The 17,314-nt window shown below is 51.0% G+C and overlaps 1 protein-coding gene across 2 annotated transcripts in view; it reads right to left on the bottom strand.

Moving 5' to 3' along the window:
* Positions 1 to 17,314, bottom strand: part of PEPD (peptidase D) — a 118,148-nt gene that overhangs the window by 76,303 nt on the left and 24,531 nt on the right. For both annotated transcript variants that reach the window (XM_020899266.2, XM_070450993.1), the window contains exons 6-7: positions 17,031 to 17,092; positions 8,489 to 8,533 (exon numbers count right to left, since the gene is read on the bottom strand). In XM_020899266.2, the coding sequence (XP_020754925.2) occupies positions 8,489 to 8,533; positions 17,031 to 17,092 (107 nt within the window). The remainder of the gene's footprint in view (positions 1 to 8,488; positions 8,534 to 17,030; positions 17,093 to 17,314) is intronic.

The following is a 17,314-nucleotide window of genomic DNA, read 5'->3' as shown; positions in this document are numbered from 1 at the left end:
GCCCTGTGCCCTTCCATCAGCAGGGGCTTGGCCAAAGCCCCAAGAGGCACGAACCCAAGCCCAGGCCTGTTACTGTAGGATAGGATGGCTGAACGGAAACCACTCAGCCGGCGGACAGACGGCAGCACTGCCACCGGCTTCCAATGCTCCCGCTCTGCCAGGAGTCACAGCAGAGCGAGCAGGCTGCTCTCGACTTCCCCCACCAGGGAGGCCTCCCAGGGCTCCTTCTCACACGAAGGAACTCACCTTCTGCCTCCTGGGGAACCGGAAGCCGGCAGGTAGGTGTGCTCTCACCTTCTCTCCGAACGCCCAAGCCCTCCCCCCAATACCGTCCCCCAACCTGGTACAAGGGAAGGCGTGCCCTCTAACCAGTGGGGCTCAGCCCCCCAACATGCACACCTGGGCTCCGCACCTGCCGCTCTTCCCGGAAGCTCCATGACCGCTCACCTCCTCCTCTGGCCAAGCTTTCTCCCCACATCCTGGCCCCATTTCCAGAAAGGAAACCCGGACAGTCCCTGCCCTGGGAGAAGAGCTTTTACGAGCCTCTTCCCTGGCTTCTCCCTCACCTTCTCCCCTCTCCTTGTCTCCTTCGGTCCCCGCCACCCTCCCAGCTCCCCCACCACCAACGTGTGGGATGACCTTCTCACAAGCCCAGAGGCATCAGTGACCTCCTGAGAGTAGGAGGCACCATGATGTCTGCCTCCACTGGTCTATCCTCAGCCGCCTCCCCTCCTCCGTCTCTCTTGGGTCCTCCCCTCCCTGCACCCCCCACCCTGAGCTTTGCCGCACAACCTGCTTCCAAACCCCTGGCTCGGATACAGGCCTCTCAGCTGCATTCTACCTGGAGGACTCCCGAGGCACCCCCAGCCCAGCAGGGAAGAGACTCCCACCCTTCCTTGGGCTCCCACCTCCAGCCACAGCTCCCCATCCCCACTGCCTAATACACAGACCTGGGCGACCTCTCTCTCATCTGTTCATCACTCCCACATCCAACTGATGACCAGGGGCTGTGATCCCACCTCCGCACCCTCTCATGCCTCTCCTTTCTCTTTGCCCCACCCCGCCCCCAGCCTGAACCACCTCTCCTGGCTCTTCTGGCCTCCAGCCCCGTCTGCTTCCTGGACCACAGCTGTGGCTCTTCAGGCAATGCAAATAGGACCAGGCATTCCCTGGCTTAAAACCTTTAGTAGTCCCTAGGTGTCCAGGCGAAGTTAAAACAAGGACCTATACTCAATATTTTGTAATAACTTATAAGGGAATATATGTGTGTGAAAAATAACCGGATCACTGTGCTGCATGCCTGAAACTAATATGACACTGTAAATCAACTATTGTTGCTCAGTCGCTCAGTCGTGTCTGACTCTTTGTGACCCTGTGGACTGCAGCAAGCCAGGCTTCCCTGTCCTTCACCATCTCTCAGAGTTCGCGCAAACTCATGTCTGTTAAGTCAGTGATGCCATCCAACCATCTCATCCTCTGTCGTCCCCTTCTCCTCCTGCCTTCAATCCTTCCCAGCATCAAGGTCTGCTTGAGTTAAAAACCACAACAACAACCCTATCTTGGGACCCTGAGGCTCTCCAGGGCTCACCTGACCTATCTCCATCACTTAGCTGCAGCCTCCTTCCCCGTCCCCCACCAGGGACCCCTCTGCCTGGAACTGATTCTTGCCGTTTCATTCTCTGGCTTCCACCTGAAATGCCCCTTTCTCAGGGCTGGCTCCATCCAGTCCCTCACCAGGCAAAATCCCCTCCCTCTATTCCCTGTGCAGTAAGTGATCAGGCTTGTAGTTTCTTTTTCATTTAAGTCTCCCTCTAAAAGCCCATGGTCCCTGAGAGACGGCTCCCAGAGCCAGAACAGTACCTGGCCCTGAGCAAACAGACAGGACCTGGGCATTGAAACCAAAGCTGGAAAACACCTCACTTCCAACCAGGAGAGAATGGTGCATCTCAAAAAGAAAAAGAGGCCTCCCCACTCTTGAACACCCTGGGTTGTTCCCTTGGTCAGTGTGGGATGTTGCACAGCCTGGCAGATCCAGGGCAGGACAGGGAGACACAGCCTCCCCAGGCCTCAGCAGCTTAACCCTGCCCCACCACTGCCCGCCCCCTGCCACATGGCAGGAAGAGGCAGCCCCAGTGTTTCAGCCCCAGGAGCCCACCTCACAGGCTCTTATACTTACTTGCCAGCATATATGCCTCCCAGGCTCTCCACTCCCCTCCTCTCTGCAGCCTGGACACCTCAGTCTTGAAATAAGCAGGGAAGAGGCTCCACCAGCCAAGGAGAGAGGGCACGGGGAGCCCAAAACCACGCTCCCTCCCATCAGAGGTGATAAGCATGGTGAGCCGTCTGAGATCCAGAGTCCTGTTTCCTTTCCCAATTTCACTTTGGGGAAGATGACAAACTCGACCTCTAGCTGATTTACTCAGGACTTATATTTTTAGTCATGTTAAAAACAAAAAAAAAACATCGAACAGAACCAGGGTGAACTGTCCCAAGAAGGCAGTTCTCCGGTGAAGCCAGCCTGGCTGAGCCCAGGCCTGGCCCTGTTGAATCCAAGCTTTAAGGGCCCTGAAAGTAGACAGTTGCATGTGCCAGCTAACCCGACTGCCCATGGGTGCTCTAGGGCTGATGTCTCGCCCTGGTCCTGGGGGTCCCAGCCTGGCCCCGTTAACTCCACAACACAAGCACGGGAAACTATCTTTAGGATCGTGGCAGGAAGCAGTAAGACTTTCCAGTGTTCTGCACAGTTTCTCCTCATCTGCAAGAAGACTGCGCTGCCCTGAGGTTGAGAAAGCTGTTTCCCTTATTGCCGATCACAAAAAGGCAAGTGGTTTGGCCATGGTTTGGCCTCTGTAGGCCCAGCAGCCTTGGAATGACGGAAGGACGCTGAGTGCCACACTGAACCCCAGCTTTGCTCAGCCCGAGGATGTATGGGGTGGGGTTAGAAACATCACCTGCAAGGTGTCCATCCCCAGGAGAGGATGGAGGTCACCTCCTCCATGAAGCATCATGGGACCAACAATGCTCAGGACAGGATGGCACTGATGCCCTTCAGATGTCTGGGCAGAAAGCAGCTCAGGCTCTTCTAGCAGCATGAGGAGGTGCCTGACGTGTGCAGATGAGGACACTCAAGCAGAGCCCCCTGCTCACGGCCAGGCCTGTGAGTACCACCACATCAGGAGGCCGCTCAAGAAGAAAGGCAGCCCCACATGAGAGAAGGGGAGAGGAGGGGAGAGAGGGGGTGAAGGCCCAGAATCCCCGGCTATAGGCCTGAAACGACAATAACTGGACCAGGCTGAGATCCATTTGTGCAATCTTTTTTCTTCCTTTCCCTTAAATATTCACAGGTCACAAAACTGCCTCTGGGCATTAAACACAGGATTAAGACATCAATTAAGTAAGGTCTGAATGCTCCACTGATTAAAACAGTAGCAAGACAGGATGAAGGATTTCCAAAATCAGTCTCTACGCATCGAAGTGCCACAGTGTTGAACAAAAACCCATTTGAAAGGGACAGGAATTCCGTCTCTCCCAGAGATGGATGTGCAGAGGCAAGTTCTGCGGGAGCCGTGGGCAGGATTTCAATACCCCCGCACCCACGTGGCCATTCCTTCCCTACGCCGCAACCCAGGGACGAAAAGGGTAAAATCCCGGAACAACGGGAGGGAGGGAAAGGAAAGAGCTGGTTGGAATTACATATTCTCAGGAGGCTCGATCAATAAGTCCTCTCAGAGAAACCAGAGCCACGAAGAAAGAAAACGGTGGCTGAGCTCAGCTGGGAGTTGAGAGTGCCTGAAAACTGACCGGGGCCAGGCAGTCGTGGCCCACGTGGGGGGAGGGCTGGGACCGGGGCCTAACGCCCCCATATCCTGTGTCCAGCTTTCTGGCCCATGGTAAGCCAGGTTCTCTCTCTAATCTCAGGTCCCCACTTTCCACTCCACTTTCTGGTTGACTGAGGGCTAAATGCCTATTCATAAGGAGGCAAAGACAGCAATGCTACCAGAATACTTTCCACATACACAGCAGAGAATCTAGGTCATCATCCAGGTACCCTTTCTAATTTGGGAGACGTTACCCAGGATGCAGGATCCTGATGCACGTCTGCCCCTAACCATCCACACCTCACTATCTCCGGGGCACAGAAAGGCAGGGCAGTAGAAACAGAAGGGTCACCCCACTGCCCGATGAATACACACAGGCCACCTCCGCCCAGTGTCATTAACAGCTCCAACACTGGCATAGGACTCAAGTTAACACGGTCTCACTTAAAACCCGAGAAGGTATGTGGCAATGGCTGACATGCTTGCTCTTTTGTGACGTTTCCAGAGGTGCTGAACTAAAACCCACAGCACCGAGCTATTAGACAGCACAGAGGCATCTCCTTTTATTTCCTCACCCACCTTCAGATCAATTTAATCATCCGCCGAACAGGAAAGCAGAACCACAGCCTAAATTATGGAAGTGAGACGCCTGCTCTTATTAAGTTTCAACTTTTGACCTCCATGTTCCCACTGCAATACCCAGCGTAAGGAAAGAAATGATCAGTTATGATCGCATGTTTGTGGGGGAAGAAGAGTATGATTATAGAGGAATTTACAAGAAATCAAAAAGGTACTGCTCGAGTGAATGGAAAACAATAAAAGCAGTCATAGGAAGGAAATGAATGACACCCAAACATAAATGGGAAGGGAAGCTTCTCCTGTGCTAGGAGAGGCCTCTGAATTAGACAGTCTCCAGGAAGGATCCCAAATCCCCAGGCCAGCTGCCACCTGGGAGCTGGGGTGTATGTGGGTAGCAGGGCATGGTTCTTCCACCCCACCACACCCTGGCCTCACATGAGATCTATTCCAGGGGCTCTGAGCATGTCAGGTGGCCAAGAATGAACTGACAGCGGCTGACACTCAGGCAGCACCTGAACGCCACAAGATGCTCCTCAGAGCCACATGGGGTGGTATCTGAGCCTGGAGCCACTGGCCTGGGCTCAGCTCCTGGCCTCTTCTTGGGCAAATCATTTCCCTATGCCTCAGTCTGCCCACCTGCAGCATGGGGATGATCAGAGTCCTACCTTATAACGTAAATAAAATGTCTCTTCAAATGAGGTGATGGGTGTCGAGTGCTTAGCACAGCACCTGGGACACAGGAAGCCTCTAAAGGTGACAGCTGGTGGTCCAGGGGTTAGGAATTCACCTTTCAATGCATCAGACATGGGTTCAATCCCTGGTCGGGGAACTAAGATCCCACATGTGCATGCTCAGTTGCTCAGTCGTGTCTGACTCTGAGCAACCCTACGGACTGTAGCCCACCAGGCTCCTCTGTCCATGGGATTTCCCAGGCAAGAATACTGGAGTGGGTTGCCACCTCCTCCTCCAGGGGATCCCCCCAAATCAGAGGCTGAACCTACACCTCCTGCATTGGCAGACAGATTCTTTATCACTGTGCCACCTGGGAAGCCGTAATTCCCACATGTTGGGAGCCCGTGAGCTGCCATGAGGACCCAGTGCAGCCAAAAAAAGTGACTGCCATTATTATCAGGATGTGTTGTCACCTGACTTTTGCCCTCAGTCTTTGAGTCATTCACCAAGGGAGACCACATCTACTTTGCAGGTGAGGAAACTGAGGTGTGGTGTGTTATACACTGAATGCTGTGTTCCCCTCAAATTTATAGGTTGAAACCTATCTCCAGTGTGATGGTGTTTGGAGGTAGCAACTTTGTGGGGTGCTTTAGGTCATGAGGGTAGAAACCCTCATGAATGGGGATTAGCACCCTTATAAAAGAACACTAGAGGACTCTAGTGGACTCCCTTACCCCTTCTGCCACTTGAGGACACAATGTTAAGACACCGTCTATGAAGGTGCCGCGCCTTGGCCTTGAACCTCCCAGTCTTCTAAACTGTGAGAAATAAATGTGGTTGCTTGTAAGCCACTCAGTCTGTGGTAATTGTTAGGCAACACGCATCTTCACATGCATGCTGTGAGTTAGGCATTACATCCCCATTTTACAGATGTAGAAGCTGAGGCTCACAAAAGTTAAGTGACTTCCCGTGGGGCGAGAGGGATGGGCTGAGGATAGAATTTGGATATGCCTGACTGGACACTACTTCCATCACCCCAGGTAACTTCTCTCTGTGGAGCCGAGAGAAAGAGGGTGGTAAAAGCAGCCAGGACACAGGGCCTGAAGACACATCAATGAGCCATAATTTAACATCACGGAAGGCCAGTCTCCCCTGTAAACGAGGGGCCTGCCCATCGTCCCACCCAGAGTCCTTCCGTCAGGGACCAGAGAGGAGGGCGAGGATGGTGACCGAGCCCGCCAAGAATGACTGCAGTCACTACAGAGGCCGGAACCCACGCTGCTAAACACACCCCTGAGGCTGTAAGCACGGTGTGACATTTCTAAAATAGTTCCATGGCCATCAAATGCCAAGTAAGTCCTCTCTGCTAAAGGCTTTAATAAGACTGGGAAGTAGTTTATGAGTGCAGGATCTACCTCAGAGCATTGGAAATGTCACTAGAATTAAAGTGTGCTTGTTCCAAAATGACGAACTAATGACTTGTCCCTCTGGAGATGTGAGGTGCACAACCAGCCCTGGTCTCCAAAGCACCCGGAGTGTCAGCAGCTGTGAGGGATGTCATGGGGAGGAGCAGACACGGTTCCTGGGCATCCAGGATTTATTTTTCTGCTGGCCTCGGGCTACAGAGGGGCCAGGCATGTTACTTCATATAAACAATAAGAGATGGGGGATTTCCCTGGTGGTCCACTGGCTAAGATCCTGTGCTTCCGACGCAGTCAGCCTGGGTTCAATTCCCAGCCAGGGAACTAGGTCCCACAGGCTGCAACTAAGAGTTCTCACGCTGCAACTAACAACTCCTGCACGCTGAAACTAAAGAGTCCATATGCCATAAGGAAGATCCTGCCTGCTGCAACTAAGACCCGGCACTGCCAAATAAATACATAAAATACATAAATATTTTTAAAATAAATAAAAAAAACAAGAAGAGGTGGCTGTGAACTGGCAGGACACAGGCCCTCATGCTCCAAGTGTGTGGCCGTGCCAGGCACTGGGCCAGGGCTGCCGACAGAGCTGCTGGCCCGCCTGCCCCCAGCTCTCCCAAGGGTTGGTACCGATGCCAGTCGACAGCCCTCAGATCTTCTCCTCTGGCTCAGCCTCTCTCCCACTGGCACCCGCCTCAAACTCAGCACACCACAAACAAGTCCCTCATCAGCCACAGCACCGGCCCCATCTCAGTGACACACCACCCAGAGCTAATCAGGACAAAAACCCAGAGTCACCTTCAACTGTGCCCTTCACTCAGGCATCAAGGCCAGTTCCTCTCAGGAGCGTTCTGCTTGACTGCCCTTTACTCTCAACTCTGCCACCTACCCCCCCCGCCCGCCCCCCCACCCCACCCCAACAGCCACCTGGACCCTGCAGCAGCCTCCTAATTGGCAGCCTGCTCCCATTCCTGCCCCACGACTTAAAAAATCACAAACCTGATCCCACCACTCTCCTGGTTCCACTGTCTCAAGACAAGGTCTGGGCAGACAGCATGGCCCGCCTGGCCCCTGCCCGTCTCTCTGACCAACCTCAGGGGTCACTTCCACAGTGAGTGGCCCTAGGCTGGCCACAGAGCCACCAAACTTTCTCGTCTCCAGCCTTTGAACAAGTGGCCCCTTGGCCTGGATTATGCTTTCCTCCCCTGCTCTGCGTTGCCCCCAACCTCATGAGCCAACCCGTGCTCACCCTCAGGCCACAGTGTTCCCAAGACTAGATGGGCAAGGTCTCCCAACCAGATGGTGAACTTGACGAATGGTCTTAGGGTCAGACGTGAGGCATCCACATACCTCCCAGTCAGGGGATAATGTGGCAAAGGCCCTGCCTCTCCTCTCTCCTCCCTTCACAATAAGTGCAGCCACATGACAAATAAAACATGTTTTAGTGCTACCCAAGAGCACCTCGATGGCGTAGGAAAACTGGCAGCGATCAGAATTGAAGGGTCTCTTCTGGGACCCACTGGAGGCACGTCGCCCTGCTGTGACCCAACAGAACAACACGGCAGGCAGGGGCTACCGGTACCGGCCGGGGAAGCGAGCGGGCAACATAAGACACATGAAAAGGAGGCCAACTAGTCAAGACAGACATGTGACATGAGGAGAACACACTTGCCTTTTGGGTAATGGAATTATGTATGAGGTTTACTTTTATTCCTTTCACTATTAACTTTAACTGAGCTATGTAACTTTGGCTCCTTTACAGTAAGATTTCGTTTTAAAAACTTCTAAATAAAGAGAGAAATACAATTGACACTCGAGTGACTCGTGCCCTTCTGGAAAAACAGACCAACTGACAAAAGAACAAAACAGAAGAGGCTGAGAGAAGAGCTTCTAGCGACCAGCTTGCCTGAGGGGCTCCCTGAGACAGGGTGGGTGGGAACAGCGGGGTCTCTCCCCTTCCTGGGCTGAGCACAACCAACAGCCACAAGCCATACTCACCACTCCACGATCTCCGGATGAAGAATGGTGTTGTTGACATTGAACCTACGGAGAGAAAACAAGTCAAGTCCATCAGTTCCACCGTCTATTCATCTCCCAGCAAGAAATATTTCATTCAAGACACATCAAGAGGGCTTTCCTGGTGGCTCAGTGGTAAAGAATCCACCTGCCAAAGCAGGAGACACAGGTTTGATCCTTGATCCGGGAAGATCCACATCCTTCGGAGCAACTAAGCCTGTGTGTCAGGACTATTAAACCTGTGCTCTAGAGCTGGGGAGCCACAACTATGAGCCTAAGTGTCCCAGAGCCCATGCTCTGCAATAAGAGAAGCCACCCGTAATGAGGAGTCCATGCACCACAACTAGAAAGCAGCTCCCGCTAGCCACAACTAGAGAAAACCCTATGCAGCAACGAAGACTCACCACAGCCAAAATTAAATAAATAAATGAATAAAAGACATACCGAGAGAAGATCTGATCAAGAGAACTTTAACTTCATGACTCTCTGGACAACAGAAGGCCTGCTGCTCACTTCCTGCAGCAGACTTGGCAGCTCAGGCCATGTCCTTCAAGTGCAGTCAGTTGGAGAACAAGCTGCTTGGCTGCAAAACACAATCTTCCACCCTCACTACACAGGGAGCATAGCCGCTTCCATCAAGTGTACCAACATGTACATAATAGAAGTCCCAGAAGAAAAGGAGAGTGATAGTGAAGCAGAATATTTGAAAATATCATGGCCAAAAACTTTCCCAATTTAATGAAAAATATCAGTGTTAATTTCCATAATGCTTAACGAACTCCAAGTAGGATAAACTCAAAGAGATTCACTCCCAGACATATGATCAAACTGTCAAAAGAAAATCTTAAAAGCAGTAAGAGAAAATAAATTTATCACATACAAAGGATCTTCAATAACATTCATGGCTGATTTCTCATCAGAAACTACAGAAGCCATTAGACAGAATACAAGATGACATATTCAAAGTGCTAAAAGAAAAAAAAAATCTGTCAATCAAGATTCCATATCCAGCAAAGCTATGCTTCAATAATGAAAGAAGTTAAAACAGTTCCAGATAAATGAAAACTGAGAGAATTCATCACTAGAAGATCTAGCCTAAAAGAAATTTCAAAAGGGATCTTTCAGACTATAGTGAAAGGAATTACTAGAGTAACTAGGATTCAAATGAGAAGAAAAAAGGCAGAGGTAATTACACAGGCAAGTATAGGAACAGTGTAATTATTTGTTTGTAAGTCCTAGTTTTCTCCTATCTGATTTAAAAGACAATTGCATACAGCGATAATTATAAACCTATGTAGATCACCACAAGATGTATAAATATGCAATCTGTATGCAATAACAGCACAAAGGAAGACAGCATACTTTTTGTGGACTATTGAAACCAGCTGCTATTAATGCAAACTATATTATTATAAGTTTAAGAGGTCATTTGTAATCCTCTGGGTAACCACTGAGAAAATAACTAAAATGTACAGAAAGCAAAGTAAAAAAGGAATCAAAACTGAATACTGCAAAAACCTCAAACATAAAGAATGAGAGTAATGGAGAAACTGAGAAATAAAAATAATATAGGACACATAAAACTAAAAACAAAATGGCATAAAAAAGATCTTATCAGTAATTTAGATGTAAATGGATTAAAATTTCTAATTAGAAGACAAGGATTTACAGAATAGATGCATAAAATAACTCAACTATATGCTCTAAAGAGATACTTTAGACTCAAAGACACAAGATGAAAGTGAAAAGATAGGAAAAGATATATTATGCAAACAGAAACCAATACATCCATAGACTGGAATATTTTTCAGCTGTAAAAATGAGCAAAGTACTGATTCATGCTACAATATGGATGAATTCTGAAAGCACAGTAAGTGAATGAAGCCAGATATAGAAGGCCATTTATTGCAGGATTCCATTTATATCAAATACTAACGTAGGCAAATCTACAAAGATAGAAAGTAGACTAGCGGTGGGCAAGGGAATGATTGCTAATGGATATAGGGTTTCTTTATGGATGATAAAAATATTATAAAGTTGGCTGTGATAATTGCACAAATCTATAAACATACAAAAAGCATTTAATTGTATAGTTTAAGTGAGTCAATTGTAAGGTATATGAATTATATCCTGACAAAACTGTTTTTAAAAACTTACTGAATATATCCATAATTAATTTTATTACATACAAATTTTATTCTAATAAAATTGATTTCTAAAAATTCTCAGAACAGAAACGGAAACAGATAAATCAACAAGAATAGTTTGAGATTTTCACATACCTCTTTCCAATGACAGAACAAGCAAACAGAGAAATCAGTAAAGATGCAGAAGATATAAACAATACAATTAATTAACTTAACTTCATTGACATATACAGAACATTACAACCTACACGCTGTGGACTGTGCTCTCTTTAAGTACACATGAAACACATAATGATCATATGTAGAAAGTTTCAACAAATTTCAAAGGGCTGAAATACAGAGAACATTCACTGATTACAATAGAATTAAACTAGAAATCAGTAACAGAAAGAAAAATATAAAATCCAAAATCGAGAATTAAGCAATAAACTTCTAAATATCCACTCTTCAAAGAAGAGATAATAATAAAATTAGAAAATAAAAACATGAAATATCCTAACTGGTGAACTGCAGCTAAAGCAGTGCTTAGAGGAAAATCTAAAGCTCTAAATGTAGATAGTAGAAAAGAAAAATTGAAAACCAAAAGAAGAAACAAAAACAAAAAGAAGAAAGCCTTTCTTCTTTCTCAAGAAGCTAGAGAAAGAACAAACAAAATGTAAAGAGATTAGAAACTTTTCAAAGCAAAAATCAATGAAATAGAAAGCAAACATGTAATTGAAAAAAACCAAGTTGTTCTTTGGTAAAATGAACATAACTGGAAATGGAACCCAAGAAACAAAAAGATCAGGCTGGGGCAAACCCCTGACACTGGTGTCACATATGACTCAGAGCTCAAGCTATCAGTGAGACAGCCGGGGAAGCGCAATGAGGCCCGGCACAACGCATGGGCCTCAGCAGAGAAGCCTTGGCAGGCCTTTGACCCTCAGCAGAGAAGCCTTGGCAGGCCTTCGACCCTCGGGATTCTGAGTCCTGCTCCATCTCAAGCCAGGAGATTACACGCAGGGCATAGAGGATTGTGAGCAATCAGGAATTCTTCAGGGCCTCAGTGACGGGTGTTTGAAAACACCTATCTAATGCCTTGGTTGTGTAGCTAGCACCCCCATTCCTAGCTGAAGAAGAGAAAGGGAAAGGGGAGAGGAGAGAGAAGGAGGTACTGGCAGGCTGAGAGGTTTTCACAGTATGAAAGCTTTCAGGATCCCTAACTAGAAAAATAAGACTACTTACTGCAAAGTCAAGCAAAATGTTGTAGAATCAAGCCCTACTTGTGAAATATCAAAGCGACCACAGACAGCCAATGTGGCGCAGAGTGAAGAACAGAGAAGCAGATGACATAAATAAAGATGGCAATAGAGATTCTGTCTCCCATTCTGCCAAATGTCACTTTGATGCCGGGAAAAGCAATGGCCTATCTCTTCAAAAGCCAAACATGCCAATAAAATCTCACATTACAAAACATACATACATATACACACGTGCTCATACACACATACAGACAGCAAGGTGACCCAGCACAAAGACCCAGATGCAGACACACAGACACACGCACAGGCAGGCATATGCTTAGAAAAGAGGCACATGCAGACACACACATGGATGTATATTCACGGACACGGGCAAATACACACACAAAAAGGCATACGCTTAGACTAACAAAGATCCACATCCAAATATACACACATACAGAAATATACAGATTCACACACATGCACACTCAGACACAAAAACACTCAGAGAATCACACTTGGACATACACATAAGAGTCCAAAAGACGTTCACTATAATGTCGATGGTTTAACTTAGGGTCATGAAATTGGAACGCTCCTTGCTTTTACCTCTGTGCTACTTAGACCTTTCTACAAGGTAATTATTATGTGGGAAAAAAAAAACAAAGCCCACCAGAGTCCACGAGGGTGAAGAGTGTCCTAGAAGCAGAGGGTGCCTCCCCGGTGGGCTCCACCTGAGGGCTGGATGATGGAAAGTGAGCAGTACGGGCCCAGCCAGCCCTGCCCCAGCCCCCAGGCTCCTCCCTAGTTCCCAACTTGAGGATGGAGAACAGGTCCCGAAGGCCTCCCACTCCACCAACTCTGGGGGCTGGGACGGGCTCTTGTCTCTTCAGGAGACTCATGAAAATTCCATGAGCCATAATCAGAACCTCAATCTGAACTGCTACCTTGATACATACGTTAACAGGAACCAGAAAGCCACGGGTCCCCCCATCACAGACCGGCATTTTATTGTAATTGTCAAGTTTTAATAATGTTCTTCTATTTCTTGGGTTTAAAAATTCACATCTCTGAACATTAATATTCCTGTATTAATAACCCCCCAATTCAGCAACTTCATATTTAACTGCTTATTTAAATGGAATTAATTTGTAACCGATTGTCTTCAAGTACGCAAGGCAATTTAAGTAAATGCCAAAAGATAAGAAATATGCTTATCCTCAACAACCAGCTGATGTAAAATATCGACCATATTTCTCTGTCAGACAACGGCGTGAAACAAAGCGCTCTGAACTGATGGCCCCCGCCTGGGGCTTCCGGGCAGCCTGCCCGCCTCGGAAGGAGCGGTCTCAGGCCAGAAGGATGGCCCCCCACAGATAATCTCGCTCCCTTCAGAGCCGGGGTCTGTCTGTCTCTCAGGAAAATCAAGTCTACCCCCTCAGATTGCTAACAAAGACTCATGTCTGCCTTGGAGCCCAGGCTGCAGGAACCTGCTTCGGCAGGCCTGGTGATACGTGCAGCCCGCAGGAAGAAGCCGTTTACTGCAGAGCTGTCCCTCCACAGACCAGCCTTGGCCCTGCCCTCGCCAGCACCTGGCAATGAACGCTGGACCCTACCCTGTGTCCAGAGCCCCTGCAGGGCCTGCTCCTCCTGCACCTTCGTGGGAGCTGTGGCCTGGGCCAGAGTCCAGCTGAGCAGGAGGCCGGCCCCCACCCCGCTCCCTTCAGCCCAGCAGAGCACACCCTGCCCCCCAGGAAGGACAAAGCCCCACCTTGCTTTCGCCTCTGTGTGAGTTAAGAGCTCTCTGCCCGAGCATATCATAATTATGTAAAAACAAAAACAAAGCCCACCAGAGCCCATGAGGGTGGGGCGTGTCCCAGAAGCAGACGGCACCTCCCTGATGAGTCCAGGGGCCCCAGGCCATGGGGAGATCCCAGCACACGTCTACCGCCCCCAGGCTGCCTCTGCCTCCCTGCTCCCCGCTCCTCTGCCGATGCCACCACTGTATTGCCTGGTACAAACCCTGCCGTGGGCAGCAGGAGGCCTGGCCCTGATCTGGGAAGGCTGAGGGAGGCCCAAAGGCTCCCAGGATCAAACCCACAGCCACCCCCGCCTCCGACAAAGTGTCAGGCCTGAGGCAGCCAACCCTGAGGAGCCACGCCTGAAGAGACAGTCACAGGCTGATCACTAGGCTGGACCAGGGCCAGGAGGGTCAGGCATGGGTGGACAGGTGAGGCCATTGTTCTGCCACAAGCTCCCTCCTACCCCAAGTCAAGGGATCAAGGTGGCTGGGGGTGGCCCATTAGGACAAATTGAGAGGCCAGATCCTGAACTTCTGCCAGAGGTCAAATAAGGATCTAAGGTGGGAGGTTTGCAGAGAAGTTCAAAACGGTTAAAAACAAAATTCCAGGAATGAGGCACTTCATTAGGGCAGTGAGAAGTGACCGAGGATAGCAGCAGCTTAGTACTGGAAACTAGGACGACAGCAAGATTCATCTTGCTTAGGAAACAGGCTATTATTATCCCCGAAAACAGCTGGAGAGGCTCGCGGCAGGCAGGTGAACTCGGTCACTGAGCCCCGCGGCTCTGGAGGACAAGGGCCCTGCCAGCCCAGAAACAGGGTCCGGGAGGTGGCAGAACTAGAGTGCCGGCAGCGGGCTGGACTGCACCCAGACTCCAGGAATCTGAACATGACTTCTCCATAGGGAAGGCGCTGGCAGGGGACCCGAGGTCAGTGATCACGGCGTGCAGGGTGAGGGCACCCAAATGGAGCAACCCTGGAGGGCAGAGCTACGTGAAGGCTGCCACACTGGGGTGTGGGGCCCAGCGGGAGGTGAGGGGACAGGAGAGAGGTGAGCACTGCAGGTGGGCCTGGGGACCCCAAGGCAGGGAGGGCTCTCACCTGCAGCCAAGTCAGAAAACTCTGCTGCCACGTGGGCGTGGAAATGAATCCACCCAGCATGGGGGTGGCACTCAGCCCAGCAGTGAGGGGCCTGGGGAGCAGCCCATAGCCAGCCCCTGTCTGGACTGGACCATGGACTGGAGAGAACTAATCTAGTGCCTGAGAGCGTGTGCAAAGATAAGGCAGGCCCTGGCTCTCCAAAAAGCATCCCACAGTGAGGTGGAGTGTTGGCCGAGCACAGGCTCCTCTGGGCTCTTGGCAGGGACCATGGCGACTCTGGGGGCAGCAGGGAACAGAGGCTGGGTCTCCTCCATGGAGGGAGGGGTCGGTCCACAGCGGGAATCCTCCCAGGGGGAGTGGGCAGGGGGCCTCAGCTTTCACTGCTCACTGACAGTGATGATGTCGCTAGGGTCCCCTGCCTCTCCCCCCAGAAAACTTTAGGGAGTAGCCAGGAGCCACTCCGGCCTTACCACCTGTGCCCAGGGTGCTAGGGAGGGATTTTCCACAGCAGAGACCTCAGCTGGGGGGCTGGGCAAGCAAAGACCCCACAGCCGCGAAGCCCGACAGCTCACTGACATCCGGGAATCTTGTCATCAGAGATCCTAAAGTCTATTGGCCCACTACACAGCTGGGGAAACTGAGGCTTGTAGAGGCACTGGGGCATGATGGGGGTTTGCTCATGGGTAACTGTTTACTAAGCACTGGCTCCACGCCAGGCTCTGGATGAGTGGGGCCTCACTGTATCACGTGGCAAGCCCTCCCTCCTCCCAGCCTGGGGCCCTCCCCACGAGGTAGTGACCCACGCTGAGACCAGAGGGGCCAGCCAGCAGGCCCAAAGATGTTCCATGGTGCTGGCGGAGGCAGGTGAACAGGGCACGGGAGCTCTGGCATCGGGCTATGCTGGGGGACCAGGGGAGGCTTGGGACGGGAAGCAGCCGGCTGCGCCCACACCACCCTCTCAAGGGCCTGGGGAAGAGACAGCGGCTCCGCGGCCAGCATCTCAACGAGCTGGGCTAATCACCGCTGGTGTGGGAGGTAGGCCGCTCTGAGAAACTCCCGAGAGGATGAGGAGATTCATGCAATGAAAAGCAGCAAACCTGATACCCGTTTCCCCTGCCCAGCCGCTCTTATCATTGGGGGAAGTGATACATATTTATGAGCTCATAATCCCTGCTAATCACCCTACATCACACATACGCACAAACTCCCATGGCTCCGGCTCATACATAGTTATAAGGCGCTTCCTCTGCCACCGCCTCAGTCCACCAAAGGACGACAGAGGACGCCCTGGTGCAGAGTACGGGGGGGGGGGGGGGGGGGGGGGGGGGGGCGGGGCCGGGGGCCAGAGGAACAGGCCAGCGAGCCATCCACGCTCAACAGCCCCGAGGGGTAGTGCCCTCCTCAAGGGCTCATTTGCTGCAGCCTGGGGCCCTGCAGATAACCCCCCGTCCCTGCCAGGGCCGGTCAGCAGCCAGCCCAGACACACGAGGGTGGCTGGCTGGCCACATTCTTTGGGGGCCAGGGCGTGAGGGTGGCAAGGCAGGCAAGATTCTGTGCCCAACATCTGCCCTCCTGTGTACAGAGGCCTAAAGGGGGGAACAGGGCTCCAGGGCCCCACCTGGGGCTACACTGGGGAGTGAGGGCAGGAAAGGCAGGGGCCCCTGCCCGGGACTGGGGCAGCAGCGGGCACAGGATAAAGCTGTAAGCCAGACTGGGAGAAGGTCATCGGCCAGGAGTGAGGGGAGGGGGCTGGTAAGAATGAAGACCACAGGGTCAGAGCAGGTCCCTGGAGGGAAAACAGCCGCCCGCTGTGTGTACTCGGCCCGCTGAGTGTGCCCGGTGGCCAGGGCTCCCTAAGCACCCGGTCACCGGCACTTTGATGATGGAGCTCCGTGGGGAAGTAGCATCGGTCCTTAAAGTCAAACTTGAACTGAATGTAAGCAAATTTTTTTCTAAGCATTTCCTCAAAAGTACCAAACTGAGCCCCTTTCTATAAATATCCTTCTGGTTTTTGTTTTTCTTTTTAATTTTTTGGCCATGCTCTGCGGCATGTGGGATCTATTCCCTGATCAGGGATAGAACCCATGCCCTCTGCATTGGAAGCAGGGAGTCTTAACCAATGGACCGCCAAGGAAAGTCCCCTGCTTGTGCGTTTTGCGTCTAGTTTATATAAATAGACTGGGTCAGGCCTGCAGGGGGGAAGATGTGAGCTGAGGGAGTAGGAAGACGGTTCCCAGGGCCCCAGGACTCACTTGCTGATGCCCTCGAAGGAGGCCTCCCTGCAGATGCTGCCGCTGTCGGTGTTGACGCCGCGCTGGGGAGAGAGACGGAGAGTGAGGGCATAGACCTGCCACACGGGACCTTGCGGGACTGGGTTAAGGACCGGGAGCCCCTACCCTGGCCCAGCCAACCCATCCCTTCCTGAAAGGCCAGGCCCCAGCAGAAGGGCAACCCTCCTTTTTCTGCTGTAGCTTGAAAAGCAGAGGAAACCAAGGCCTCCTTCGTCCAAGCACTTTGCTGACCCCAGCTCGGGCTG

The sequence above is a fragment of the Odocoileus virginianus genome, chromosome 20, assembly GCF_023699985.2.
Source record: "Odocoileus virginianus isolate 20LAN1187 ecotype Illinois chromosome 20, Ovbor_1.2, whole genome shotgun sequence".
Taxonomy (NCBI): Eukaryota; Metazoa; Chordata; class Mammalia; order Artiodactyla; family Cervidae; genus Odocoileus; species Odocoileus virginianus.
The sequence above is the reverse complement of the archived record's forward strand: the minus strand, read 5'-3'. Positions and strand labels throughout refer to the sequence as shown.